This window comes from Festucalex cinctus, chromosome 1 (assembly GCF_051991245.1).
Source record: "Festucalex cinctus isolate MCC-2025b chromosome 1, RoL_Fcin_1.0, whole genome shotgun sequence".
Classification (NCBI taxonomy): domain Eukaryota; kingdom Metazoa; phylum Chordata; class Actinopteri; order Syngnathiformes; family Syngnathidae; genus Festucalex; species Festucalex cinctus.
Window position 1 is genome coordinate 34,278,909 of NC_135411.1, and position 27,978 is coordinate 34,306,886.

At 40.4% G+C, this 27,978-nt stretch overlaps 4 protein-coding genes across 4 annotated transcripts; 3 read left to right on the forward strand and 1 right to left on the reverse strand.

The window, feature by feature from the left end:
* Positions 1–1,542: 1,542 nt before the first annotated feature.
* rundc1 (RUN domain containing 1) lies at positions 1,543–7,438 on the forward strand. Its single transcript, XM_077531557.1, has 5 exons — positions 1,543–2,604; positions 4,614–4,772; positions 4,899–5,097; positions 5,168–5,263; positions 5,378–7,438. Exons 1-5 carry the CDS (start codon positions 2,212–2,214, stop codon positions 6,241–6,243), a joined length of 1,713 nt encoding a protein of 570 aa, XP_077387683.1. The 5' UTR covers positions 1,543–2,211; the 3' UTR covers positions 6,244–7,438.
* A 464-nt stretch (positions 7,439–7,902) lies between these two features.
* Positions 7,903–10,018, forward strand: rpl27 (ribosomal protein L27). The gene is made up of 5 exons (XM_077531601.1): positions 7,903–7,987; positions 8,436–8,518; positions 9,065–9,234; positions 9,344–9,454; positions 9,530–10,018. Exons 2-5 carry the CDS (start codon positions 8,438–8,440, stop codon positions 9,576–9,578), a joined length of 411 nt encoding a protein of 136 aa, XP_077387727.1. The 5' UTR covers positions 7,903–7,987; positions 8,436–8,437; the 3' UTR covers positions 9,579–10,018.
* Positions 10,019–10,204: 186 nt separating this feature from the next.
* Positions 10,205–18,748, reverse strand: bcat2 (branched chain amino-acid transaminase 2, mitochondrial). Its single transcript, XM_077531589.1, has 11 exons — positions 18,568–18,748; positions 16,540–16,611; positions 14,606–14,806; positions 14,387–14,497; positions 14,198–14,317; positions 13,954–14,117; positions 13,052–13,194; positions 12,624–12,709; positions 11,219–11,359; positions 11,068–11,142; positions 10,205–10,909 (listed from the first exon to the last, which is right to left on the reverse strand). The coding sequence occupies exons 1-11, from the start codon at positions 18,583–18,585 to the stop codon at positions 10,868–10,870; spliced, it is 1,173 nt and encodes a 390-aa protein (XP_077387715.1). The 5' UTR covers positions 18,586–18,748; the 3' UTR covers positions 10,205–10,867.
* Positions 16,539–27,978, forward strand: kcna7 (potassium voltage-gated channel, shaker-related subfamily, member 7). Its single transcript, XM_077531573.1, has 4 exons — positions 16,539–16,638; positions 22,501–22,640; positions 23,383–24,071; positions 26,819–27,978. The coding sequence occupies exons 3-4, from the start codon at positions 23,391–23,393 to the stop codon at positions 27,686–27,688; spliced, it is 1,551 nt and encodes a 516-aa protein (XP_077387699.1). The 5' UTR covers positions 16,539–16,638; positions 22,501–22,640; positions 23,383–23,390; the 3' UTR covers positions 27,689–27,978.

Sequence of the window (27,978 nt, forward strand, 5' to 3'; positions counted from 1 at the left end):
TTTGGCGGGATACCTGGGGTGCTGTAGTGTCCCTCAGAACTGGTCTGGTACTGGGATAACAAACCATGAATTTTTAATGATTTTTTAAAATCAGGGATTATAGTCGAGATTGCAATTTTCAAATGAGTTTTATTTTGAAATGCAACATCAGATTTTGTTCAAAGTACTTTGGCTGGATACCTGGGGTGGTGTAGTGTCCCTTAGAACTGGTCTGGTCTTGGGATAACAAACCATGAGTTTTTAATGATTTTTTTAAATCAGGGATTATAGTCGAGATTGCAATGTTCAAATGAGTTTTATTTTGAAATGCAACATCAGATTTTGTTCAAAGTACTTTGGCTGGATACCTGGGATGGCGTCGTGTCCCTTAGAACTGGTCTGGTCCTGGGATAACAAACCATGAATTTTTAATGATTTTTTGAAATCAGGGATTAATGTTGAGATTTCATTTTCAAATGAGTTTTATTTTGAAATGCAACATCAGATTTTGTTCAAAGTACTTTGGTTGGATACCTGGGGTGGTGTAGTGTCCCCTAGAACTGGTCTGGTCCTGGGATAACAAACCATGAATTTTTAATGATTTTTTGAAATCAGGGATTATAGTCGAGATTGCAATTTTCAAATGAGTTTTATTTTGAAATGCAACATCAGATTTTGTTCAAAGTACTTTGGCTGGATACCTGGGATGGTGTCGTGTCCCTTAGAACTGGTCTGGTCCTGGGATAACAAACCATGAATTTTTAATGATTTTTTGAAATCAACAATAATAGTCGAGATTGCAATGTTCAAATGAGTTTTATTTTGAAATGCAACATCAGATTTTGTTCAAAGTACTTTGGCTGGATACCTGGGATGGTGTCGTGTCCCTTAGAACTGGTCTGGTCCTGGGATAACAAACCATGAATTTTTTATGATTTTTTTAAATCAGGGATTATAGTCGAGATGTAACTTTTCAAATGAGTTTTATTTTGAAATGCAACATCAGATTTTGTTCAAAGTACTTTGGTTGGATACCTGGGGTGGTGTAGTGTCCCCTAGAACTGGTCTGGTCCTGGGATAACAAACCATGAATTTTTAATGATTTTTTGAAATCAGGGATTATAGTCGAGATTGCAATGTTCAAATGAGTTTTATTTTGAAATGCAACATCAGATTTTGTTCAAAGTACTTTGGCTGGATACCTGGGATGGTGTCGTGTCCCTTAGAACTGGTCTGGTCCTGGGATAACAAACCATGAATTTTTAATGATTTTTTGAAATCAGGGATTATAGTCGAGATTGCAATGTTCAAATGAGTTTTATTTTGAAATGCAACATCAGATTTTGTTGAAAGTACTTTGGCTGGATACCTGGGGTGGTGTAGTGTCCCTTAGAACTGGTCTGGTTCTGGAATAACAAACCGTTATTTTTTTATGATTCTTTATTTTAAACCCTAAACCAGGTGTTGAGCAGCTTTTATTTTGAAGGGGCACGGCGGCATGTTACCGTAATGCACAGTATTAACAATCGTTGGGGCGGCTGGCTTGACTTCGTCTTTTCGAGTGGCGGCTGGCTTGACCGCAGTGTCCAACCAGACTTTGCACTTTGAGAGATCTTCATTTTTTTGGGAAATCATGTCACGTTGCTAATTTAAACCCCTCAAACCCGAATGAAATCGATCATATGAGATTAGGTGGTGATGTACACTGTCTTGCGTAGTTAGTCTAATCCCGCTAACTAGCTAACAACCAACAACGATAAATACGTACTTCTTGCCTCATCGAACTTTGATGCTTTGTAGGGGTCATTCAACAGAAATGCAACATCCCTCTTTTATTATACATATTCTAGTTTTATTAACTATTTGCGGACATTTTTTTAAACTAAACTGATACATTTCCGCTCAGTTTGTAATTACCATGTTTTATGGAGAAAGATATGGATGTTGGTTTTTGGAATAAGACCGAAGGGAGAGGAAAAAGTAAATTTCTACCAGGTATCCTGTTATTGGCTATTGATATCGCGTCTCCGCGTTGACGTAGGTCATGTTACTTCCGGATATCCTGTGATTGGCTGACGCGTCGCAGTCTGACGTATGTGTTTCATTCTGCATCAAGATGGCGATACACCTGTCACCATAACGGTGATCAGCTGTTTTCCCCCGCAGCGATTTAATCATCTAAAACGTTGTAAACCAAGAGAGGATTCTTATTAAGCGGTGCCTCCGCCTACTATGTCCATGGAGGAACTATCAGCTTCGGACAGCGAGGCCGCGCTGGCCGGCGCCGGCGAGCGCTGGGCGCCGGTGGGTGCCGTGGCCAGTCCCGAGGAGGAGCGCGCGAGCGGCGGCCAGCCGAGGCGGAGAAGCTCGGTCGGCGCAGGCGACGACGACGAGGAAATGGCGGGGCGACTGAGGAAGCTGGAGGAAGAGCAGGAGCTGCTCAACTCGTCGCTGCTCGCCCTCACGTCGCACTTTGCCCAGGTGCAGTTCCGACTCAAACAGATCGTCCACGCGCAGAGCGACGAGAAGGAGAAGATGCTCACGGAGTTGGAGGAATTCGCCTTCCGGGGATGTCCGCATGTCGTCGGCTGCGGGCCCCGAGACGCCCAGCACCTCCATACCATGGTGAGAGGAGAAAGCAGAACATTTGTTGTCATGAGTCTTTACTTTGTTGTGCTTACTAGTGTATACTTCCCGAATTGTAGATTATCATTACAGTAATATACTACAATAATAATAATAACAATAATAATAATAATAATAATAAAAACCCTCAAATTTTACATTGGCCTGATAATGTTCGATTTTATTTGATCCCCAGTTGTTCCAAACTTGAATAAATAGGGAGGGTCAGCCCATAAAAATCTACGTCAGAGTTGAGTACAAAAATGGCAACAATAATGTAACTATTTTTTGCTATTTAATCCACTATAGCCTCTTCAGACTTGCATTTTTTTCTGCTGGGCAAAATGTATTTATTTTTCGCTGATTTTGACTCTTTTTTTTTTTTTTAATTTATTTTTTTATTTTATTTTATTTTTTAATTTTTTTCTTCCTCCACATAAGAACAACATGGACAAATTTATTTGGGGTTTCATGTTTTTAGTTGTTCTAGTGGACTCCAGGATAATATTGCTGTAGCGTGTTTTAAATTTACCAAGCTTTATGCAACATTTATAACATGAACATCATGCAAATAAACATGCGATTGTGATTGGTTAGTTAAGATCCAATCATGAACCATAAGTGTTGACATCATCCATTCCTTATTATGCGTTTTATTGGTTAGACATGAGAATATGTCAAGTCCACTGCAACCATCTATGGGTCTGAAGGGGTTAAAGCAACACTAAGGAACTTTCTGTTTAGGGTTAGGGTTCCATCCTCCTCAATGTTGCTTAGTGTCAGTAAAAATGATACAAACCACCTAAGGCAATGGCAAAAGTACTATTCAACTAGTTTTAAGTGAAAGTTTCATCAGAAGAGATTATATTAAGGTTGAAAAGTTCCTTAGTACTACTATATTAAGTCATCTGATTGGCACATCACATCATTGCAAACCAATGGGATACTTTGGTTAAAGAGCTTCCAATAATCTAACCACCAATTTTTCCACAATAAACTGTCCATAGGTGTGAATGTTTTTTTATGAATGCAACTGACTTCTTATCAGTCCAGGGTGTACCGACCGTGTACCCCACCCTATAAGAGTCTATCGAAAAACGATAGATGAATGCTCATCAGTTATTGTGGGAAAAATGAGATTTTTAAGCAAAGGACGTCCATGTCAGCGTTATGTCACTCACACGGATATACTCAATGTCAGAGTGAAGTGTACTAAAGTGTTTTTTCCCTGTCACATGCTCGCTTTCTCTCAGCTTTTATCTCTGGTGGTTTTCTATCGTCCTTTGCCTGAGTGACTAACAGTACCAGGCAGGATTTCTGTCATGAAACATTTAGAAAAAGAAAGAAAAGTCTGCAGCGGATGGTTGCCTTGTTTGATGAAGGCTAATGTGTACTCAGCCAGTGTTTACTTCCTGTTCTTCATGTCTTTGTTTGTCACCTTCACACATGCTTCACCTGCAGGAGGACCTGGTGAGTTGGACAACATGTTAGTCTACACTTTAACTATTTCCCATCACTCATTTGTGCGTGTTTTTATGTACAAATGCACTCATACAATAGTAAATGCACACATGCAAGTAAAATTCGAGGTATTCAATCATTTAACAAAGTGGTTGTAATTGTGCCTGTAGTTACTTCACTGCATCATTCTGAGAGCTGTTCCTAATATGTCCACATGGGGACCATAAATATTTGTGTTTATTTATCCAATAAAATTGTTTTCTTTTGCGAAGTCTGATCTTTCGACAAGATTGATGATGCAGTGATGCTTTGACTTGAATGACCACCAGGGGGCAGTAGAAAAAGACATAGACCCACACGAAGAAGAGTTCTACATCTATGTGACTTTTGTCATAGCGTCTGTCTGTCTACACAATTGTTATAACAATTCAATGCCCAGCATTGAATTGTTATAACACAGCCACAGAGACGCTATTCGTTAGCCCATCGGCGACATTTCCCATGAAATGTTCCTGTACGTGTAGTTCAATGTGCCGTTTGCGTTCTAGAGCGAGCGGGAGAAACGTGAGCGTCTGGAGGCTCAGCGGGAGAAGCAAAAAGATCTCATCTTCCAGCTCAAGACGCAGCTGGACGACCTGGAGCACTTTGCCTACCAGGAGGGCAGCTACGACTCGCTGCCACAGTCGGTCGTCATGGAGCGGCAGAAGGTAACAAAAATCTTAAATAAAATGGAAAAAAAGAAAAAGGAAATAAATGAAAAATACAATGCAATAAATAAATAAAATTGCAAAGTAATTGATGACACCCTCTAAACTTAACATCACAATTCTTAGGTCATCATCGACGAGCTAATCAAGAAGTTGGACGTCAACCTGAACGAAGACATCGGCAACCTGTCGCCCGAGGAGCTACGACGGCGAGTGGACGCCGCAATCGCGCAGATCGTCAATCCGGCGCGGGTGAAGGAGCAGCTGGTGGAGCAGCTCAAAACGCAGATTCGAGACCTGGAGATGTTCATCAACTTCATCCAAGGTGTGTGCTGGAAGCACACTTGGGAACATTTTGCCGCTTTTATGGACTAAACGTGTTGTTTTCCTCGCAGATGAGGTAGGCAACCCTCTATTGTGTGACGGCACACACAGTCAGCAGCCTCTAGCGGCCTCCGCCAAGGCCAGGACCCCCAAAGGGAAGAGGACAGGTGAGACGCCTTGGAAAGAAATTTGAGATTGACCTTGATGCACAAAAAGAATAGGCTCTTATTTTTCTCTAAAAAAATAAAATAAATTGTCTGGTTGTGTTTGTATGTCCTCAGCGGACCCGGAACAGGCGCAGAGGATGCGCGAGACGGGCCTGCAGCTGATCCAGAAGGCTTTGGCCGTGCTGCAGATCTTCGCCGCCAGCCAGTTCGGCTGCTCAACCGGCCAGGTGCCGTCGGGCGTTTGGCCCCCAGACTCAGCGCAGCGTGACTACGGTCCTCTCCTTCGCCGTCTGGAGGCGGCCGTGGACAAGGTTCGCGTGCTGGGCTCGCGCCACCAGCACGGCCCAGACCACGTCGTCAACTACACCGGGAACTCTGCTCTGGGACCGCGCGATGAGCTGACCGCGTGCGTACGCAAGGAGCTGGCCTTGGTTCTCAAAGATTTGCTGGCTCACGGTCTGGTGTCGCCGTCCCAGACCGTGAGCCTGGTTCTGGCGCCCATCTCCTGTTTGCTGCCCCACCGGACCGCCGGGCCCCAAACCATGCACCCCTGGGAACTCTTCGTCAAGTACTACCACTTGAAAAACGGTAAGGCCTTTGCCGAGTCGCCCGCCCGTCAGCTCTCGCAGTCCTTCAGCCTGTCTGTAGGGGGCGGTCCGGTTACCGTCACCCCTAAACAGTCCCTCCTGTGGGCCATCCACACGGTTCTGAAGGAGCACGGGCGCTACAAGCGAGGCCCCGACACGGAGTTCAAGGCGCTGGTGTGCATGGCACTCAACGAGCAACGGCTGGTGTCGTGGCTCAACCTGCTGTGCAAGGCGGGCATGCTGGTGCACCCGCACTACCTAGCGTGGAGCTACATGGCGCAGACCGGATTCGAGGGCGCCCTGCGCATCCTGGGACGCATCAGCCACCTCAAGTTCGATCTGCCTGTCGACCTGGCTGTGCGGCAGCTCAAAAACATCAAGGACGCTTTCTGACAACATCCAACAGAATCCTTCAAAGAAGTGGACAAAATACTTTAGCCCACGGTCCGCATCCGGCCCATTCAACATTGACATTCTCCAAGAATCCTGTAATACTTTTTGCCTTTAGACATTTCTTTTTCCTTAAAATAGGTTACTTAAAATGTATTATTATTTGTTTTATTTTTTAGTGTCCCATCATGTTATATAATTGGTTAGTAGCAAAAATTACTATTCAAACATGTATTATATATACAAATTGTTGTATTTAATCAATTAGTGTGTCTGTGTGTGTGCGTGTGTGTATGTTTGTATGTATATATATATCCATCCATCCATTTTCTTGACCGCTTATTCCTCACAAGGGTCGCGGGGGCTGCTGGCGCCTATCTCAGCTGGCTCTGGGCAGTAGGCGGGGGACACCCTGAACTGGTTGCCAGCCAATCGCAGGGCACACAGAGACAAACAACCATCCACACTCACAAGCACACCCAGGGACAATTCAGAGCGTCCAATTAACCTGCTATGCATGTCTTTGGAATGTGGGAGGAGACCGGAGTACCCGGAGAAGAACCACGCGGCACAATTACAAATTATTAATTATATTTATCAAATCTAAAATAATGAATTATTTTATTAAAATATTTCACTGTTAGTGTGCATACGTCAACATTAAAAAAACCAAAAACATTCTCCTGTCAAGAAAGGAAGAACTATACTGTAGTTAAGTATCTTTACCGTAGTGGTTGACATTCCAAAAATGAGACACTTGCACAGTGACCTACTTCGCTGCTTTTTTTGTTTCATTTAAAAATGTTTTATGTGATATGGATGTATATAAAAATGATACGGGTTGTGGCAAGTGTCTTCTCCTTGAATGTAAACGCCGTAGTTGCTCTTAAAGTGCTATCTTCACCTGTGTACTAGTATGTTTCAAAGTGCTAACAATGACACCAGCAACAAATCAGACTAGAAAAGTAGCACGACCAAATATTTTTACCGTGCTACGTTGTTACTTTTGTCCAGAATAATTTTAATTGATTGGACCATATCAGTTTATGCCAGGCTAAATCATGGATATGTAGCTATTTATGCTCTAATTGCTTAATTCTAAACACAAATAATACATTGCGGTGTATATGAAGTAATTTTCCCTTCATATTTCATGCAGAGCAGTAGTTGTAAACATTAAAAGTGATAAACTACCGAGCTCCTCATGGATTTTCTTGCTTCTTTTCTGCAGATCTCACACTAAATTCAAAATGCATTACAGAAGGCTACATTGGGGGCGAATAATTGTGCCTTTTTGTTTATTTGTATGGTCTGTTAGGAAAATTTGATAAAGTTCATAAATTTAATTTCTAAATTTCAACCCAATTTTTTAATTATTTTGATTTAGATAGATATTTATGTTAAGTGTCTTGGTTTAATAACAAAATTTCCATCCATTCAGAAATAGTGAGGAAAGCATGAAAATTGGATTGCCAGATTTTTGTATGGCATATCCTGCCAATGAAAAAAAATGTAAAGGTAAACGCGTACCATATACAAATAGCACGTATAGATAGACCGATACAAAAATTGTACAAAATAAAAACATACAAATATAAACATAAAATAAAGCATATTGGTCAGCAAAATTCCACGAATAAACCAACCAGGTTATTTACGGAAGTGACGGTATCTGCTTGCGGGTCAAAGTTCGCAAAAACCTTTTCCGCTTCCTTTCCTAGCAGCGGAGGCCATAGAAACAGAACCAGTGAGTCCGTTTTCCTCTGCATAATCTTCAAACATCGCGTCCAATGTGGCACATTTCAATATGTTATCGTATCGGACATTATGCAGACACTCTACTACGCGTAACGCGATTGTTATGTCCACAAATACACGTCTGATAAGTCGTTATAATGAGCGTTTATGGCTGCGCTTCAATTTTGTTGCGTTGATTTCAACATGGCAGCCACCTTATGTTTTACTTGTGTTCCTTGACACTATTTGCCTACCATAAAGTATAATGTTTTGACTTGGACCACGGGCAACACCTTTTTTTTTCTCGTCTGTATTGCTTATTATATAACGTTAACGCGGCATGGGACTCATGTTTGTACTCGCTAGCCACCCGAAAGCTAACGCTAAATTAGCCTGACGTCGGTTCATGCTGTAGTATGTGGTGAATCCCAGCTGATGGTTTGTCGTTGTCCTTGCAGAAATGGGCAAGTTTATGAAACCTGGTAAGGTGGTGATGGTCCTCGCTGGACGCTACGCCGGCCGCAAAGCTGTCATCGTCAAGGTAAAGACAACAAAAAGCTCTACGTTGTCAAGTAACTTCAATATTGGAATCATGTCAGGGAGCTCTCTGTTGATTGGTTACGTACATGAAGAACTTTTGAGTAGTTGCTGTAAAACTACGTAAAGTAAAGACAAACTACTTGCCTTTTGAAGATGCATTTACTTTTCCGAAAGATGACTGATAGTACTGCAGGTTACTTTGTCAGAAACTTCTCTGGGTGTGTATGTCTGTGTTGTACTGGCCGCAGGTTGTTATGGTGCACACATCAGAAGCGGCATATTGTTGATTGAATCGAAGCATAAAGAAAAATCATTTAATTGCCATTGTATGTTTTTAATAAGTATAATATAGAGTTTTATTTTTATTATTAAAATAACTTTTTTTTGGGGGGGGGGCATCTTGAATAGATTGGCATTTCTATTCATTGTGAGGATATGAACATGGTCACAGAACAAACTGAATTTGTATCGCAAGACATGACTTCAATTCTGTTTAAAAGGGTTCTTAATGAAGTGTCTCTGCTGCTTTCCGTCTCGTTTGAATCAGAATATCGATGACGGCACAGCCGACCGACCTTACAGCCACGCCCTGGTGGCCGGCATTGACCGCTACCCCCGCAAGGTGACCGCCACCATGGGCAAGAAGAAGATTGCCAAGAGGTCCAAGATCAAGGCCTTCGTCAAGGTCTACAACTACAACCATCTCATGCCCACCAGGTCCGTGTTTTGGTCGGCTCCTTTGGTCACCTGTTTGGAAAACACTTTGCATAATTTTGATGTATATTTGGAGGTTTAAATTTATTTTTATTTTTTTTTGGTCACATAGATACTCCGTGGATATCCCCCTGGACAAAACCGTGGTCAACAAGGATGTCTTCAGGGATCCTGCCCTCAAGTCCAAAGCCAGACGTGAGGCCAAGATTAAGTTTGAAGAGAGGTGAGCTTCCCTTCTGGAAAATTTGGACCCGAGAAAGTTGACTTTGTCGTCATCTTAAGTTCACTTTTGTTGCAGGTACAAGACAGGCAAGAACAAGTGGTTCTTCCAGAAGCTCAGATTCTAAATTCTCCCAGATTTCACAAATAAAACTGTTAAAAAGAAAAAAAGGAAAATGTTGTTTGTGCTCGGCCAACCAAACTAGCATTTACATGAGAGTTTTGTAATATTTGTTGCATTAATGTTGCTGTTATTTCATAGTCAAATTGGAATACTTTGTCATGAAATAATTAAATAGTTGTGGTTCAATTAGCTTTCAGTCATATCAATCATAACACATTTTACAAAAAGGATTTAAAAAAAAAAATCAAATAAAAATGTATTTTTACAGAGCCCTAAACCTTTTAAATTGATTGTAAGTGAACTTATAAAATTGGACACGCACCATTTTTTAATTAGTTGTCAAAAATTACCACAAATATTAAGTGACTTATTTACTGTATGTAAATGAAAACATTTAATATCGTAAATGCATTCTTCAGGTGTATTAAAATCATTTCCCCTATGTTTTGTAGTAAGTATTTAATTTTGGTAATACAATTGGAAAGTACATGATTTTACTTTTGCCATTTTGTTTTAGCAAGTTTTATTTTTAATAAAATATTTTTTTTAAACTCAAACTGCTTACATATTCTAAACTCATTTACAAATGACGTCCCATTTGTCCATTTTCAAAATCAAAGCAGATCAGACTTGACTCAAAATGCGCTTTAATGTAAAAATAATGTTGACTAAAGGTAAACAGCACATGGAAAGAAAAAGAGACAGGACATTTACTGGAGAATATTGAGCGGAAGACGCGCTGACCGACCAAACGGCAGTCAGCAGGCACTTGACGAGAGCACACGGAAGACGGTCCAACTAATTGCATACATTTCATTTACATACGCTGGTTCAACTCATTTCTAATACAATTTAAAAACATCTTTAAAAAAAAAAACACACAAACCAGTGCATCATTTGCTCGCGCTAATCTCCATTTTGGGCCTTTTTCTGTGCGGGCGCTCATCCTGGCTGGAGTGCAAAGTGGCCCCTTTCATCCACAGTAACAGTTTCAAAGCGCCACACCACAATGCAGCTCATAACTGAACTGCAACTACAGTCTATAGGAGCAGGAACATTGTGCTATATATATAACATAAATATATTACAATCTATAAAGTGTAGCCGCGTTGTTGCATCCAGTTCTTATTGCTCCAAGACCACTGGCTACCAGACTCTTGTCTCTACAGAGTGGCAGGAGTGCATTAGTGGTTTCAGATGAGTAAGGAAAGAGAGCAAAGGCGGGGGGTTACTGGTGGTCCAAAGTGGAATTACGGGATATAACTGTTGCTTCTACTACTTGTGCAAAAACATTTACACCACCACAGGCGCCCAATCACTGACATTGCGTCCGTACTGTGAAAAGACAAGAGAAAACGACGGAATTTCTGTCACACATTTGTCATTTCAACAACTTGGGGTTGGCCTTAAAGTCTCACATTTCTACTTATTTATTTATTTTAACTAAAGCATGTTGCTGCCACAACAGAAAAAAAAGTTCAATATCTACTCACCTGAATATCTATGAGCTCTTTGTAGAACCTCTTAGCCAGTTTGGGTCCGTTCTGCATGGTTGGGATGTGGTATTCCTGAGACGGTATTTAGAGGTCAGTGTTTTGTTTGGACACAAGGGGGCGCTCACCAACACAAAATAAACCAGCGCACCTGGCCCTTGTAGAGGAGGCTGCCCACTGGACACACCACACAGGCGGTACCGGCGCCAAACACCTCCAGGACCCGGCCGGCGTTCAGAGCATCCAGCAGCTCCTTCATGCCCATCGTGCGCTCCGTCACTTTGAACTCGTCCTGCACGTTCAACAATTACAACTGCTTGCCATTCTCATTTGCTCATTATTCATCATCCATTTCACTCTAATCCAGTAATAGCGTAGAATTACATTATTTGGTAAAAGGTAATACTTAGATTTTCTATGTTATTATTTACAATAAATGTATTTAAATTATTCAATTAGATAAGTAAATGACTATATTCTTACACTGTTTTGTGTCATTAAAGATAAGGTAAAAATAAGTTAAACTATGCAATAAAGTCATTAAAATAGTAAACCAGTAATCGTCATTACTGGGAAAAAAATACATTAAAAAATAAACTTAATAAAGCAATGTATTTTAGTAAATAAAACTACACCGACAAGTAAAATGGATGATTTTACTATTATTTTAAATGGTCTGTTTTAAAATAAATAAAAACATATTATGCATATCTCATTTGTAGATGTGGTCAATAAAGCTGATGTGAAAACTAGTTAAATATTAACTTATTTATTCTCATTTTCAGTTTTATGATATGTATGTATGTATGTATATTTTATATATATATATATATATATATATATATATATATATATATATATATATATATATATATATACATATACATATACATATACATATACATATACATATGAAATGGAGGAAAATAAGGGCCACCGGACCCAAAAACAAAGAGCTGTGGGCTTCAAGGACCCCCAGGCAATCCCACGGTGTATTGAGGTAGTGATAAAGGCAAAGGGAATCCAACGACTGAAGATTGACTTATTGTTTTGAAAATAGCATCTATTCATCCACCTTTTTTTTTTCATGTAAAACATTGGGAAGTATGCATGGTGATTTCTTCACATTATTATAATTTTTTGAGATCCTGTTTTCATGGCTTTTATGGGCTGGAAGCCGAAATAATATAAAAATAAACAAATAAAATAAATACTTGAAATCACTTGAATTGTGTCCCCTGAATCTATAATCTATGAAAGTTTGGCTTTTTGAATGGAATTACAAAAATTATTCAACTTTTTGAGGATATTCTAATTTTTTGATGAACACATGTATATAGTGAATTTAAATAGCTGTGACCAAAAAATTGTAATGCAATTTAACTTCTTTAAAAATAAAATATTCATTATCATGTTTTTACAAAATGAATGTAAAATGATTCATTTGACTAATATTTATTATTTCAATAATAAATCAATCAGCCATTTATTTCACGATGCACGTGAATAAAACCTTTGAAAAGGATTTTAATGAAGCAATGTGAGGACAAACTCACCCAGGTTCTGGCCAGGTCCAGCAGAGACTGTCTGGTGACTCCGGGAAGGATGATACCGTCCAGAGGTGGCGTCACCAACTCCTCCTCTACACACACAGACACAAATAAACAAACAATAATACATATAAAAATATGTATCTTATGTAGTTGACTTAATAGTCCACTAAAAATGCTGATGTAGTAATTCAGGAGGAGGGAATGAGTGAATGATTCCGAACGTAGTCCATCATCCCCTACTCCAGAATCATATATAGACATTTTAGACAGTGAAAGATTTTAGCTGATACTTGATAAGCCTCAATGTGAAGGTGGTTTGTTTGTGTTGACTACACAACAGGAGAGTTGTTGATGTATTGTGTATCTTTGCTATCTTGTAGAAACTCAATTACAACATCCTTTTTAAGGCAGGGTCAACGATTGACATGTACCTCCGTTGTCATTGGTCCAGAAGATGAAGAGGTTCATGGTCCCGACCTCGGTGATCTCCTCGTTGTCGCCGTACAACCAAAGAACTTGCTGGCAGCCGCGCTGAACCGCCTCATTCTGAACCGCGATGGTCGGGCCGTAGTTCCTGCAAGAAATGTGCTGTCATATACGATCAGGTGTTTAAATACAATACATTTCATTTCTTTCTGCTCCATGTGTGCTATAAATAAATAAAGCGGAAATAAACGGAAATAAAGCGTTTTTCTTCTAAAAACAATTTGTGTTCAAAAGAGTGATCCATTTGCAGACTAAACTCCTTTCTGAAAAAAGTCAGATGCCATAACCGCCGGGCACTACTTTTCTGTTTGTTCATATCACTGCGCGGCGCCCTGTAGACAGCTGATCCGCGCTCCTTCCGCCTACGAAAAGACAAACAACTTGTAGATTAGTGCGCGTCTATCAGCTGTATGCGGGGCGCCGCGCAGTGATACGAACGAACAGAAAAATAGTGCCCGGCAGTAATGGCGTATGACTTTTTTCAGAAAAGGAGTATTGTGGTGCAAATGTATCACTCTTTTGAACACAAATTGTTTTTAGAAGAAAAACACTTTGATTTCCGTGACCCCAGCCAACTTGCTGGACTATTTTCCTCTCGTTCAACACCGGACCAGAACTCGTGTCACAGAACGCTGTCAGGGGGTAAGTCAGTGATGATTGCACACTGGAGGTGAGGGAAAAATAAATCGCCCATTTGGCACAATGTTTTGGCCAATGTTTGAAGGTCAATAATCGGTTGGTCTCTTTATATGGTAGCGTTCAGGTAATATATAATAATAATGTTGTTCTAATGTTCATGTTTTTGCTTGTCCCAAAGCAAGACGGCTTTTCCGTCACGGCGACTCACCCTCCCATCTTGTAAGCGCCGACCCCTCCTTTCCAGGCGCGCACAAACGAGGGGTCGGCCAGCAGCGAGACAGGGTTAAAGGAGCCCGTAGCGAAGTACGGCCCCACCGGACCCACGATCACGAACAGCAACGCTTGGCTGGCCCGAGTCACACCTAGCGACGGCTGCAAAGTCAAACAGACGGACCGATAAATTGAATGAATGCATCGTATTCCATCCGATCGAGTTTCCCCGAGGGACTCGCCTCCGTGCCGATGAAGGTGGGCCGGATGTAGAGGCTTGCATCCTCCGAGTATGGAACCCACTCCTGGTCCAACTTCACCAGCGATTTGATGCACTCCAGCAGTTCGCTTTTGTCGAACGTCTGGAAAACATGACGAGCATCAAAAACGGTCATCAAAAAGTGTGCTGACGACGACTGGTTGGAACTCACCGGAAGGCAGCTGCGTTCGGCGCTGCGGTGCATGCGCTCCATGTTGAGCATTGGCCGAAAGAGACGCACGTGCTTGTCCACGCCTCGGAACGCCTTCATGCCTTCAAACAGCTGACACGCCACGACGACAACAACAACACGGTCATGTTGATGCTGATATGATTTGTGACATTCCCAAAAAAAAAATCGAAGGTGTGATGAAATTCTGGCCTAACTGACCTCGATGGAGTAGTGCAGAGCGGAGCTGGCCGGGTGCAGCGAAAGGTTCTGGAAGGGTTTGATCCGGGGCGTGTCCCAGCCGCCGTCGGCCGACCAGGACACGGTCAGCATGTGGTCCGAGAACTGCTTCCCGAACACCAGCGTGGACGGGTCGGGCTTGGTCGCCAATTTTGGGTTACGTTCCACGGTCAGGTCAGCGGCCTGCGGCGGCGCGCCGTCACCCGAACCATAACGACAGTGATTGATTGCGACACAGGCATGCTCGCTTTGCATTTTTTACAGTATGACAATTACGTCACATGACGAGGAGGAGTAGAAGGGACACGCTCAAAAGAAATACACTACACAAACATAGTAATGTACAAAATAATGCAACATATTCTTTTACAAAAAAGGTTGCTTATTACCAAAGATGTTGAAAACATTTATTTTCTGAAAAGTGGTTGTATATATTTGAGGAAATCAGCCATATATTTTGGGGAAATATATATTAGTACATTTTAAGAACAATTTATTTTCAGTAAAAGTCAAGAAAAAAGTTGAATATGTACAAGATTAGTTTTTATTTTTGAAAAATGTATATCTTTTGAGAGAAAAATGTTTACATGAACATTTTTTTTCTGTGTATTATAAAATCAGACATTTTCAAAATTAAAAAAATATATTTGAGAAAGTGCTACAATTTCCTGGGATAAAAAGTACATTTTCAGCTTTTAAAAAGTATATTATAATACTGTATATATTATACACATATATATTTGAGTGAAAAATAATTGTTTACTGTATATTTCAAAGAAATTATTTTGAGAGGGAAAAAATTGTATATATTTTTGAGGGTTATTTTTTATACACAGTGAAAAAAAGTTGGTTATATACAGGAATAGTCATATTTTTAAGGAAAACAAACTTACTTAAATTTACATATTTTTGGCATTAGCTGTCTGTTAAAGTAATATATCCATCCATCCATCCATCTTCTTAACCGCGTATTCCTCACAATAGTTAAAGAAAAAAAAATCTATTAAAAATCTATATTTGAGACAACAATCATATGTGAAGAAGTGTTATTCTTTCAGAAGGTTTTTTTTTTTTTTTTTTTTTTTTTTTTTAAGTCTTAAGGAAAGAGGGGTTTTATCCATCCATCCATTTTCTAAAACTGCTTATCCTCATGTTATTAAGGGGGAAAAAAAATCTTAATCTTATACTTTCAATAAAATGTCATAGTTACAACTGTTTTATATTCATGAGTAAAACACTATTTTCTAGAAAACTGGTCATACAATTACAAGAAACAAAAATCCTAGCTATACTAATATTATATTGATATTGATTTTGTATTTTTTATTTTTTTTTGGCACTATATAAATAAAGATAACGTGACTTGACTTGAACAGAGGTAAACCAAAGTGAAAGGGAGCCAATTCTTTTTTTTTTTATGTTGTACTTTTAAATCAAGAACGTAACCCCAATACCCCGAAACATCCTCAAAAAATTTTCTTCCCATAAGCTTGTGACTTCCTTTACTCTTAATTTTGCAACATTTATTAACATAATTATGATGAAAATGTGTGGGAAAAATTCAGATATTCTAAAAACAGAGTCAGGATTTGTTCAAAATACAACTTTTTATATATTATGATTTTTTTTTTCCACAAAAATATTAAAAAATTTCCACCCAAAATACACAACCTCTTTTCTTGAAATATTAGGCCAGTTTCTTAGCAAAATACAATTGCATTCTTGTAGAATTTTATTCCTCCTCAAATTTTTATACAACTTCATTATCACTAAGTCCGCCAGTGTGGCCCTTCTACAGTTCCAAAGTGTTTCAATTAGGAAGAATTAAACAAGAGAGGGGAGAACGTGAGGAAAAGCAGAATATCAAGTTAAAGGTGACACATCAAACATTCCCATGATGCTTTGCGGTGCGGTACCTTAAAGGAACTGGCGAGGCGGCGCGGCGCCAAGGCCACAGAAAGCGTCTGACTCAATCTTCTGCGGACCACCTGACCGACATACAAAAGTCAGCAGAGGTGAGTGAGCTTGTTCCGTAAACAGCTTACGAGTGGGTGTGCGGCACTTTTGGCCAATCGGCTCGCCAGCTTATCACTGTGCTATAAATAGAAACCTGAATGACGTGTGTAAATATGATCAACTGGTGATTGGTCAACTAACTTGACTGGTTTGTTCAAAGGGAAGAGCTGCATAAGCCTGGAAAAGTCTTTCATATACACTGAATATTAGGGACACAACCAGTAACTTTCAGATTGAGTTTGAGTCTAACTACTTACATTTTAGCACTCTGGTAGCTAATACTTGTTAATGTATTCATGGCTTGCAATTTTGATGAAAACAGGTTTTATTTTTGATCAAATATTGTACAAAAAAAAAAAAACACTTTCAAACATGGACTACATTTTGCTCAAATACACTGCTTCCTCTAAAAAGTACCATATTTCTTGAAAGAAAAAAGTTGTAATGTTATGAGATTTTTTTTTTTTTAAATAAGTTGGAATATTTACAAGAACAAAGATGCATTTCGTCAATATTAAAAGTCGAACTTTATGAAGTTGAAGTTTTCCCAAGATACAAATCACAATATTTAGAATTTAAGTTCCAGTTAACGAGTGAAGAAGTGCATTTAAAAAATATATAACATTTTTCATATTAAGGATTTTGCTCTGGTAAAGATGCACTTATTTGCTATTTAAAAAAAAAATATATATATATATATATATATATATTGCTGAGAATATTTGCATTAAAAATTATAAGACATCTTAAAACTATCATGAGTGAAAAGAATAAAACATTCAAAATAATTAAATGCTAGCCGAATAGCATAATTGCTTAAATAATTTTTAACATAGTGTCATAATATCAACTTAAAAAAAAAAACAAAACACCAATGTTGACATTTAGAAGCAAAACAGAGAAAACAAAACTAGCTGACCAAAATGACTAAACTAAAGTACATTGACAACATTTAAACACAATTTTTTTTTTAAAGTAAACAAATAAAAGTATTTAAATGACTACTATTACTACATGGCATCACAACATGCGTTTTCAACAACATGAATTCATCTTATGTACAGTGCATTTAGAAGGGGATTTATAAGCAATAGTAAATATGCACTTCTACAAACGGGTCGGACTTGTTCATGAACGCAGTCTGTGTGGATGATGCAACTTGTATTAGTGTTGCGTTCACGCTTGGACGATGACTTCATTATATCCAATACCAAGGTGGCATTTTATGCAAACAATTACCCATGCTGACTGGTGTTAAAAAAAAAAAAAAAAAGTTAGGAAAAAATAGCGTCGAAAGTACTGAGAGCAACAACAGCTCGCCAAATTCACTAAAACTTTGACGATTAATATTAACATTTGCACGACTAGCGAAGCTGCACAAGCGCAACGGTACACAAAATATCCAAGACATTCATAAAATCAGATTGGGGAGTCGATGTATTTTATGCGGCGTATTTGCATGGATGAACCCGTCGCTTTTACTTGACTAATTCAATGGAATGTACTGACTGAGTGATGCGGAGCGTCGGGTCGCTTTTTTTTTTTTTTTTTAAAGCCACTCTTTTGTCTTTTTCACATTACTAAGATCGTTAAATAGGCCGAATCGAAGAGTGAGCCGCAACCATTCGCACCGTTTTTTCCCGTTAGCGTGATCGAGTCGTCACTTTTGTGCTTTTCGGCAGAAACGCGAAAATTCCCACATTTGAAACTGGGATTTCGTCCATGCCCATTTTTTTTTTTTAATATATATATATATTATAGCTCGGCGGTGCTCTGGCGGGACGCGGTAGCTCCAGCGGGGCCATTTAAACGCCATTTATCTCCTTTCATCTTCGTTATCTTTATTTGCTCGTTATCGGTGCGCTTAAAGTAAGGCATATACCTCGCCAAGGTAAACAGATAACGACATTGCTCGCCTTTGGACTCACCAATCGGAAAGCTGCCATCTCCGCTCTGCTGTGTGCTCACTGATTATTTACTCGTGTGGAAACAAACCGGTAAACGTTCCGCTTTACAGGGGTAGGTACGCCTTCGGGCGCACAAATTTATATACATTATAAAAAATAATTTATGTTTTCCATTCAAACTTTGGCTTGGAAACAAAACGCCGAGAGTGTGGAATCAGATTTGAGGTGGAAAAAAAATCGTTGGTTGACTTTGTTTTTGTTTTGTTTTGTTTAATGGGGTGACAAGTTCCATTGAAGAAATGCAACGAAGGAGTGACTCGAGCGTCAATCTTCATTGGCTGTAGCCTGTCTGAGAACTGATAGCTGATTGGCTGATGAAGGGGTGGGTGCTGGCTTGTCAGCCAAGAATCCAAAAAAAGACAAGTAGCCTTTTTTTCCCTTCCAAATCATTGACCAATATAAATATATATTTTTTTTATTATTTTTTTTAACAGAAATACCATATTTTATTGATAAAGTACAGTAGTACACGTACCTGCTGCAAAAAGTATAAAATACACAATAGAAATAAAAATAAAAAGTGAAGTTAGTAGAGTCGACGCTTGATAGAAGAAATTGTAAAATGAATGTATTAACAATAGAAAACACTTTAAAAAATAGTACACAAATTTTAAAGTTGGCATTTCAAGCCTGCATTAGATTTTCAAATGGCTCAGTGTTTCAAATTACAGTTTCAATCTTAGGTTAGGTTTGCAATACAGGTTGGGGTTCCAAATAAGGGTTAAAAATGAGCTTGGGGTTTTAATTACAGTTTTAAATGAGTGGATTTTAATTTGAAATGAAGGCTTAATGCCAGAGTTTGGATTTCAGGGTCTGGTTTCAAATTAGTATTCCAAAAACTGATTGTGGGTTTCAAATTAGAATGTCAAATCAGGGTTATGGTGGTCTTACGTTTTGTTTAACTATGATTATACATTTTTTATTTTCAGGATCGTTAGTTCCATAATACAATTTATTGTTGAAATGTGTGGTATGGTTTGCACAGTGAGATCATGTGTTGTTCCATCATAAATAATTAAGTCATGAGTGGATGCTGACACCGGCAGCATTTCTGCTTGCATGCAGGCGGCGTGGGTTCGCTTCCCCACCTGGGAGACCATGTTCGTATGTGTGTGCGTGTTTGTGTGAGTGTGTACTTAAAAAAAACACCTTTCTGCTTGCATGCAGGAACAACGCATTAGCAAGCTCAAACAACACTGGGTGGGACACTTGGCCTCAATAACACTAATCTGGTGAAGGAACAGGATCCACCTGACAAACTTGCACATTTCAAATTAGCTTTTGCTATGCTCCATAAAGAAAAGAAAAAAAATCAGAAACAGGAAGAGCTGAGAGCTAAATATTACTTTTCACTCTCACGCCCACACATCAGCACCGATTCACTTGATATTCAACAGGTAGGTTCTTTGCTGTCGCACTTTTGTGCTGTTAAAACATCAAGGTTGAGGTCAAAGTTCAAGGTCTGACAATGCCAAACACGGTTAACACAAAACCATCTCACTTACCCAGCAATTATTTATCAAATTGTGACCAAAACTTTGTGGATGTGTAGTTTATAGACAGCCACTTAATTGGTTTGGTTTCCATGAACAAGTGGCGTTTACCTTTATGAGATGGCCTCTGGTCAAAGTTCACCTGCTGCAAGGTCAAAAACTAAATCACAACAACCCATATCGAGTCATACGTTAAACTAAAGAAAAAGATGAGCGCTTTCCAGAACTGTAATTACATTATCAATATGTACTGATTTGATGAGGTATGACCAAAAATTTGCTTAATCTTGAAAATGGCGCCAGTGCTCCACCAGACTGGTGGCACCAGCATATTATATTTGATGATGAATTAATGTCCTGCTAAAAGTTTTACTTGCAGTATGATCATAATAATAATAATAGTAATAGTAATAATAATAATAATAATAATCATCATCATCATCATCATAATAAACGTTAGTAAAGGCAATTGTTTAAAGGCAAACAAGATTCCCACTTGACTTTTGAGACTTCCAACTTTTGTACTGTGGAAAGTGTCTCCCTCTGGTGGACAAGTATTTTTATTTTTATTTTTAAAGCTTGTACAGCTGTTTTGTTTTGGGGGGGTTTCTAGTTCACACAATTTGTACAAGGAACCAAATTACTTAAAAGACTATATCAATTAACAAACAAGTACAATCATTAACAAACAAAAACCCAAACCATGCAGTCAACTCAGCATTCAAACTTTCAAGTCTGTCTGGGTCACATGAAAAGCTTCACTCAAATACAACATTGTACGCTCAGATTTCTTATTTTGAACAATGGACAGTACGTTAATATATAATTTAAGCTAGATCAAAAAAACAAACAAACAAGGAGACATGGGAAAGACTTACTAAATTTAGCCTTGTGTATATGGAATTTACCCAAAAGCAATGCAGTATAAGATTTACCACATGGGTAAGCACAAAATTGTCATTTTCAAAACCAGATATTATATGTCTGGGCTCAATCATTACACGATGACCAGTATTACAAAAAAATAAACACCTTAGATACAAAAGGAAGACATACAGAAAGAGCAGTGAAAGAGGGGAAGACCACGTCAGGTTGGATATGAGGTAAAAATTTGCAGGATGGCCATTAAAAAAAAAATAAAAAAATAAAAAAATAAAAAAATAAAAAAATAAAAAAATAAAAAAATAAATAAAATAGGGATAAGAAAAAAATAGGCTCAGGCTTACCCTGCCAAGCACTCACCAAGTGACAAATCTGGTTGTTCTGCTCACTTGGGTTATGTGTTTTCAGAAGTTATTTTTCCCTTCCCAAAATCCACAAAAAGAAATGAAAGCAAGAATTGTGACTGACACACCTGAGAAGCTGGAGTTGGAGAAGGCTCACAAAGAAAGTTGATAAAAAGGCTGAACAGGAAAAGCAAAACAATGACAGAAGAAAATGCCTCTGAGACCTGCAAATCAAAGTTTTGTGTTGAATTTGTATTCCTTTTATATAGCATAATCATTTGTGAGATTAAAATGATCTTTTTTATTTCAGTTATCAATGGCACAATTTACCTCACTGAATTCTGAGTAATGGCTCAACCAACCCTGCACTGGGGGCAAGTTGTGCCACAAAACCACTTTTTTTTTCTCTAAAACTATATTTCTCAAGCATTTTATTTAAGATCCAAAGTGATTGCACCCAAGGGATGAACAACATCCTAATCTATATGAACATATTTTAGTTGGGGCATTCCTGTAATCACCTTGCACAAGACACTTTAAGTAAAAATTGGCACTACTTACCATTACCTTACTTACTGCTGTTGTTGTTTATTGGAAAATATAACATCTTAAAATTGATTATAAAATAAAAAATTAAGCAGTAAGCACATAAATTTGATAATACATTTATTTTTTGAAAGCACAATTTTCTGCCAATTCAATACCATCAGTTTCCATTCAATTTAATTTCCATTGAATTCGTTCATAAAGATTGAGTCATCCTTCATTAAAAAGAACTTATACAAAACAGGAAACAGTAACAAACAGTATGAAAAAACAATTATTTCTGAATCATTATCCAGTGATGTGCAGTATGTATAGGCCCGATACATACTGCACATAGCTGGATAGTGACTCTATACTATAGCGTCATGTTTTGTGGGCCTGTGTGTGTATGTGTGGACATTTCCCGGGGCAAAGCAGGCAAAGCGCCAGTGGCGGTGTTGGCCTTTGGAGAAGCTGCAAGATTAAATTTCGGCCTTACAGCTTTTCCTAACAAGTGTACAGAGAGAGAAAGTGAGCAGGCGAGCGCGTGAGTGTGGGGGCGTCCTCATCAAGAAACCCACAAACACGGCGAATGATCGGCGATTAACACCAGGTACTTCTGACCTCCCCCCACAACAAACTCACTGGAGGACTGCGAAGAGGACATCATCAGCATGTTTGCGGGGATGGTGGACCTCCTGAAGAGGAACGGGTCAACTGTGAGGGCACGCTGAGCAGGCGGCAGTCATGGGTGTGACACTCATTAGTTGAATCCACAAGAATCATCAAGGTAAGACTCAGTTCCTGCAATTTAGTGCAACAATTCTCAAACTGGGGTCACCGGACACCTAGAGTCCACGAGCCATAGTTTGGGGATTCACAAAATAATTTGTAATAAATTATTATGTCATGTCATTGAACTGTAGATCCATATATGGGGTGACCAGCAAAGCAAAGATCACAAAAATAGTATTCCTCCATTATTTGCAGGGAATATGGACAGAGCCATGCCACAATTAGTGAAAATTGACAACTGACACTGGGATGGCGTGTGTGTAAATAAAATTCCTCAACTCACTTTCACATAGTTCCTATACTCCAAGATGGCACCAAAGCAATACTTTTAGTGTTTTTAATTAGCAAAAACCCCAAATTCCGATAATACTGTGGGTAAATCTCCAAATGCTGAATCATGAATATGTTGGGGTTCACTGTACAGTGGACAGTGACATGGTTTCACACCATAACTGCCCTCTGATGGAAACTCAATTCTTGTTTAGAGCAGTGTTTCTCAACCCTGATCCTCGGGGCACACGATCCAGCCTGTTTTTCATGTCTCCCGATTTCATCGCATTATCAAATTGCTCCAGAGCTTGCTGATGAGCTGTCATTGGAATCACCTGTGTTAGGACATGGGAGACATGGAAAACAGGCTGGATAGTGTACCCGAGGACCAGGGTTGAGAAACCCTGGTTTAGAGGATCAAATAAATGGATTTTGAGTCATTAAAAGTAATCTTGTTGCGGTTCAAGGTTGTGAGATGGCAAGCCCAGACAAGGACGGCGGAGGCAAGGAGAAGCGTCCCTCTGAGGACGAGGATAAGCAGGCCAAAGATGAGCACAATCAGCAAGAGAAGGCGAGCGGAAATGTGGTGGTTCCCTCGTCTGGTGGTGACACCAAGCGGGACAAGCGGCGTCCACGGTGCAGGAGGGGCTGGGCCCTGACCGAGCGTTTGGCCATCAACGTGTCGGGCATGCGTTACGAGACCCAGCTGCGCACCGTCGCCCAGTTCCCCAAGTCCCTACTGGGAAACCCCCATAAGCGGCTGCGCTACTTTGACCCTGTGCGAAACGAGATCTTCCTCGACCGCAGCCGGGTGTGCTTCGAGGCCATCTTGTACTTCTACCAGTCAGGCGGCAGACTGCGGCGGCCCGCCAACGTGCCGTTGGACGTGTTCATGGAGGAGCTGCGCTTCTACCAGCTGGGCGAAGACATTCTGGACCGTTTCAAGGAGGATGAGGGCTTCCCCAAGGAGGAGGAGGAGCGCCCTATGCCCAGCGGGGATCTGCGCCGCCGCCTTTGGATGCTCTTCGAGTACCCCGAGTCATCCAGCGCTGCCCGCATCATTGCCATTGTCAGCGTCCTGGTCATCATCATCTCCATCCTCATCTTCTGCCTGGAAACCCTGCCCGAGTTCAGGAATGAGAGGGAGCAAAGGGAGGTATGTGGTAATACTAACACATTCAAAAGTTTTTCGAAAGCTTCCAAACTGTTCCTAGTAAACCAACACGAAGCTTAGTCTGTTTTGTTAGCTAGACTGTAAAGTTAGCATAGCTTACAGCAGGCTTCCCCAATTCCGGTCCTCAAGGGCCGCAGTCCTGAAGGTTTTCCATTTTTCTGCCTACCAACACACCTGATTCATATAATGAGCTCATCAGCGTGCCTGCTAATGATCCTTATCTTTAGTATCAGGTCTGTTGGTAGGCGGAAAAATGGAAAACCTGCAGGACTCTGGCCCTCGAGGACCGGAATTGGGGAACCCTGGCTTACAGGTCACCCTCCGTTACTTTTGGAGGTAGCCGCTGCACTTCGTATCATCGTATAGTGGAAGGTTAGCAAGTTATACTTCAACATCATACAGTTTACAATGAGAAGTTGCTAACTTGGCCTGGGGTGGGGAGTGGTGATCAATTGAGGTTGTAGTTCCCTGTCCACTGAGATAGACTTCCTTTCAGAGTCCAATAACACATAGGTTAGATTGATGGTAGACTGAGTATTGTTGGTCTAATTGTAGACCTGGGAGATGTGTCCTGTGCTGCAGTTGACAAGTGATAAATCCAAGTTCTAGTACACGCCAAGGTTGACCGGGATCGTCCCCAGTTTTGTCCCATTGTCCAAACTCGTGTATATTTGGTTCATGTGAAAGACTCTGTATTGGTGGTAGATCAGCAGGTCTGGAAATGTTAGTCCAGGTTGTAGTCAGCCCCCAAAGTCTGCTGGGATAGCTTTGTTGTCCCACAGTTCAAAAATGTGCAGTTCAGTTAATTTGAAAGATTCCAAATTGTTGGCAGATTTGTAGATCTGGTAGTTGAGTCATGTCCTGTGATGGTGTTGTCCCAAAGATCACCGGGATAGATCCAGTTTCCCAGTGAACCTGAACGGGATAAATTGGTATAGAAAATGGATGGCCAACTGGATGGACATTCCCAACACTTGGATGCATGGTGCTAAATCGGAGGCTAGGTGACAGGGTGCAAAGAGGGTGGTAATGAGGTGAACATGGGGAGGATGTCAGCTGGTGACAGGTGTTCCCTTTCAAGGGAAAACAGTGCAGGAGCCACATTTCTGAAGGATTAGGAGCGGGAAAGACAACAGTGAGTCAAGCTTCAGATGAACTCTACTCCTAGACGATGGAGAGTGAACGAGATATGAAAGAAATCAGTAAGATCTTTCCTTGAGTATCCAGGAAGCAGACTAAACACGTCATGGTAGAAGAGTGAGGATGGGAGAGCACATTTAGATGGAGACGATATTCCAGAAGTCAAAGCGCAAAGTGCACAGAGGCAAGGAAAGCAGATGAGGTACTCTCATGTTACCCCTCTGAGATGTAGAACCCTAAATATAGATGAAGGATAAGCCATCCAGATATGTATTAATAAACTCGTACACACTGAAAACAGCACTATGATGACATGAGGGTCACCAAAGCAAATCAGGCTAGGAGTTAGGTTTTCACTAAGTTTAAATTTTGGTTAGCGATAGGGGTTAGGGTTTTGTTTTGGATTATAGCTTTATTGAAACTACCTAGAAACATGACTATGCAATCTCTACCACTAAATGTCAGCTTACACTTACATCACAACATACAGCTCATAGCCACAAGGGGGCATATTTGCATACTGTTTTAATGTTTAAGATTGCTTGATATTAAGTTTCTCCATGCATCTTGTAGCAATTATTCTGGCTAGCTTGACAGTGTTGATGAGTTAATTATTCTGGTTCCTTATTGAAGAACAAAGGCAGGGAGACAACTGTGAGGTGATGAGAAATGCAAGAGTGTGGTATGTATGGGCACATCCAGTCCATACAGTTTGATTAATCCCACTTAAGCAAGATCAGGCTGGCCTGGAATACTGACATTTTCCCAGTGTCGTATATGAAGATGCATGTGGGTAAAAAAGGAAGACCGGACCGTCAGGACTGACAAAGCAATGTGTCAAAACTACAAAATACAACGAGTCCAGCGCTGCTATACTGTAACCACAAACCCGCAAAGGTAACTCGACCCATCTCATTAGTGCCAAGTCCTGTCAAGTTGCCCACTTCTCAGAAAACAAGTCTGTGTCAGTGTGAAACTCAAGTCCATCTTTTTAAATATAGACCTGGAAATTAAAGTGAGGGTGGAAAATAAATTCAGACCAAGTGAAAACGGAGGAGCAGTAAATGTTAGCGTCAATGTCAACTTCTTTTAATGTGCTGAGGAACTACTTCCATCCTTGTTTTGTCTTACATGGCCATGTCACCATGGTGATAGTTGGCATTATCCTTTACGTCAGTGATCAATAAATGGACATATGTGTCTCTAACGAGCAAACCGTATTATAGTACTGTAGTGGAATTGGAGCGTTGCCATGGAGACAGATTAGCGGAATGACGTTCACCTGTGGGGCCGCATCTGCAGGTGATTGGGGAACGGGTTTTAAACAGAGTCCATTTTAAACAGAAACAAATACAGCTAGCTAACATATGTACAGATACTGATAGCAAAGTAGCTGATGTGCAAATATTCATTATATTGCGACTGAGTAACATATTAAGTGTCCTACTTAACCCAAATAATGACTAGACTTAAAAATGGGGGGACTGGAATTGACTTGCTTATTTTTTTTCACAGTAATTGGGGAATTTCTTGAAACTTGGATGGCTACGAATTGAGACTTATGACTTGCTCCTTTCTCTTTCTTTCAGAGGTTCAGCAGTGTCCTTCACTCAGCTGTCAGCAACGAGACTCTCACAACTTCGACGGTCTTCACCCCCTTCCAGGATCCCTTCTTTATCGTGGAGACCATCTGCATCTGCTGGTTTTCTTTTGAGCTCATTATACGCTTCAGCTGCTCGCCCAGCAAGATGCGCTTCTTCAAGGACGTCATGAACACCATCGACTTCTTCGCCATCATTCCTTACTTCGTCACGCTGGGCACGGAGCTGGCCAGGGACAAAGGGGCGCAGCCCTCTGTGTCACTAGCCCTCATCCGGGTCATCCGACTCGTGAGGGTCTTCAGAATCTTCAAGTTGTCTCGACACTCCAAAGGTCTCCAGATCCTGGGCCAGACGCTGAAGGCCAGCCTGCGAGAGCTCGCCCTGCTCATCTTCTTCCTCTTTATCGGAGTCATCCTATTCTCCAGCGCAGTCTACTTTGCCGAGGTGGACCGCCCGGACACGTCCTTCACCAGCATCCCAGAGGCCTTCTGGTGGGCCGTGGTATCCATGACGACAGTGGGCTACGGTGACATGTACCCAGAGACGGTGGGCGGCAAGTTGGTGGGCTCCATGTGCGCCATCTCCGGCGTGCTCACCATCTCGTTACCCGTGCCCGTTATCGTGTCCAACTTCAGCTATTTTTACCACCGTGAGATGGAGCGGGACGACACGACCGAGTATCAACACGTGTCCACGTCTCTCTGGGAGGACGATGATGAAGATGACGAGGATGAGATGGATGAAGGGCCCGAGGACACGCGGGAAAGCGTACCACTTTACGGAAGGAACAGCAAAGTAGATGGAGAGCTTGGCGGAGTGAACTTTCTCCTCAGAGAACCTCTTGTTACTCAGGTGTGAAGGAATAACGGAAGGGGGTTGATAAAAGTAGCAATATGGACAATCAAAAGGAGACCTGGACAATGGGAACCCACAATGTCATAATGGTCAAATGACTTTTTGCTCAGCCAGAAGCCAGAGATGCAGAGGAACACTTTCCCAGGAGTGCTCCATTAAATTCAATGACAGATTTTACAATTTTTAAGCTTGCAACAAATTTTTGCTCTTTGAAAAGGTCATTACAGCTAAACTGTATTTTTTATTTTTTTTTTTGTATCTACACGAGTGGCATGTTTGTCGGTAAGTTTGAC

What these genes read in the sequence shown, in the direction of transcription:
- rundc1 (XM_077531557.1), top strand. Translation starts at nt 2,212, where the DNA reads ATGTCCATGGAGGAACTATCAGCTTCGGACAGCGAGGCCGCGCTGGCC. An exon ending in CCCAGCACCTCCATACCATG is followed by an intron (nt 2,605 to 4,613) that starts GTGAGAGGAGAA and finishes TTTGCGTTCTAG; the next exon opens with AGCGAGCGGGAGAAACGTGA. An exon ending in GTTCATCAACTTCATCCAAG is followed by an intron (nt 5,098 to 5,167) that starts GTGTGTGCTGGA and finishes TTTTCCTCGCAG; the next exon opens with ATGAGGTAGGCAACCCTCTA.
- rpl27 (XM_077531601.1), top strand. Translation starts at nt 8,438, where the DNA reads ATGGGCAAGTTTATGAAACCTGGTAAGGTGGTGATGGTCCTCGCTGGA. An exon ending in GCAAAGCTGTCATCGTCAAG is followed by an intron (nt 8,519 to 9,064) that starts GTAAAGACAACA and finishes CGTTTGAATCAG; the next exon opens with AATATCGATGACGGCACAGC. An exon ending in AAGATTAAGTTTGAAGAGAG is followed by an intron (nt 9,455 to 9,529) that starts GTGAGCTTCCCT and finishes CTTTTGTTGCAG; the next exon opens with GTACAAGACAGGCAAGAACA.
- bcat2 (XM_077531589.1), bottom strand. An exon ending in CTCTGCACTACTCCATCGAG is followed by an intron (nt 14,498 to 14,605) that starts GTCAGTTAGGCC and finishes GTGGCGTGTCAG; the next exon opens with CTGTTTGAAGGCATGAAGGC. An exon ending in CTGGACCAATGACAACGGAG is followed by an intron (nt 12,710 to 13,051) that starts GTACATGTCAAT and finishes CTGTGTGTGTAG; the next exon opens with AGGAGGAGTTGGTGACGCCA.
- kcna7 (XM_077531573.1), top strand. Translation starts at nt 23,391, where the DNA reads ATGGCAAGCCCAGACAAGGACGGCGGAGGCAAGGAGAAGCGTCCCTCT. An exon ending in ATGAGAGGGAGCAAAGGGAG is followed by an intron (nt 24,072 to 26,818) that starts GTATGTGGTAAT and finishes TCTTTCTTTCAG; the next exon opens with AGGTTCAGCAGTGTCCTTCA.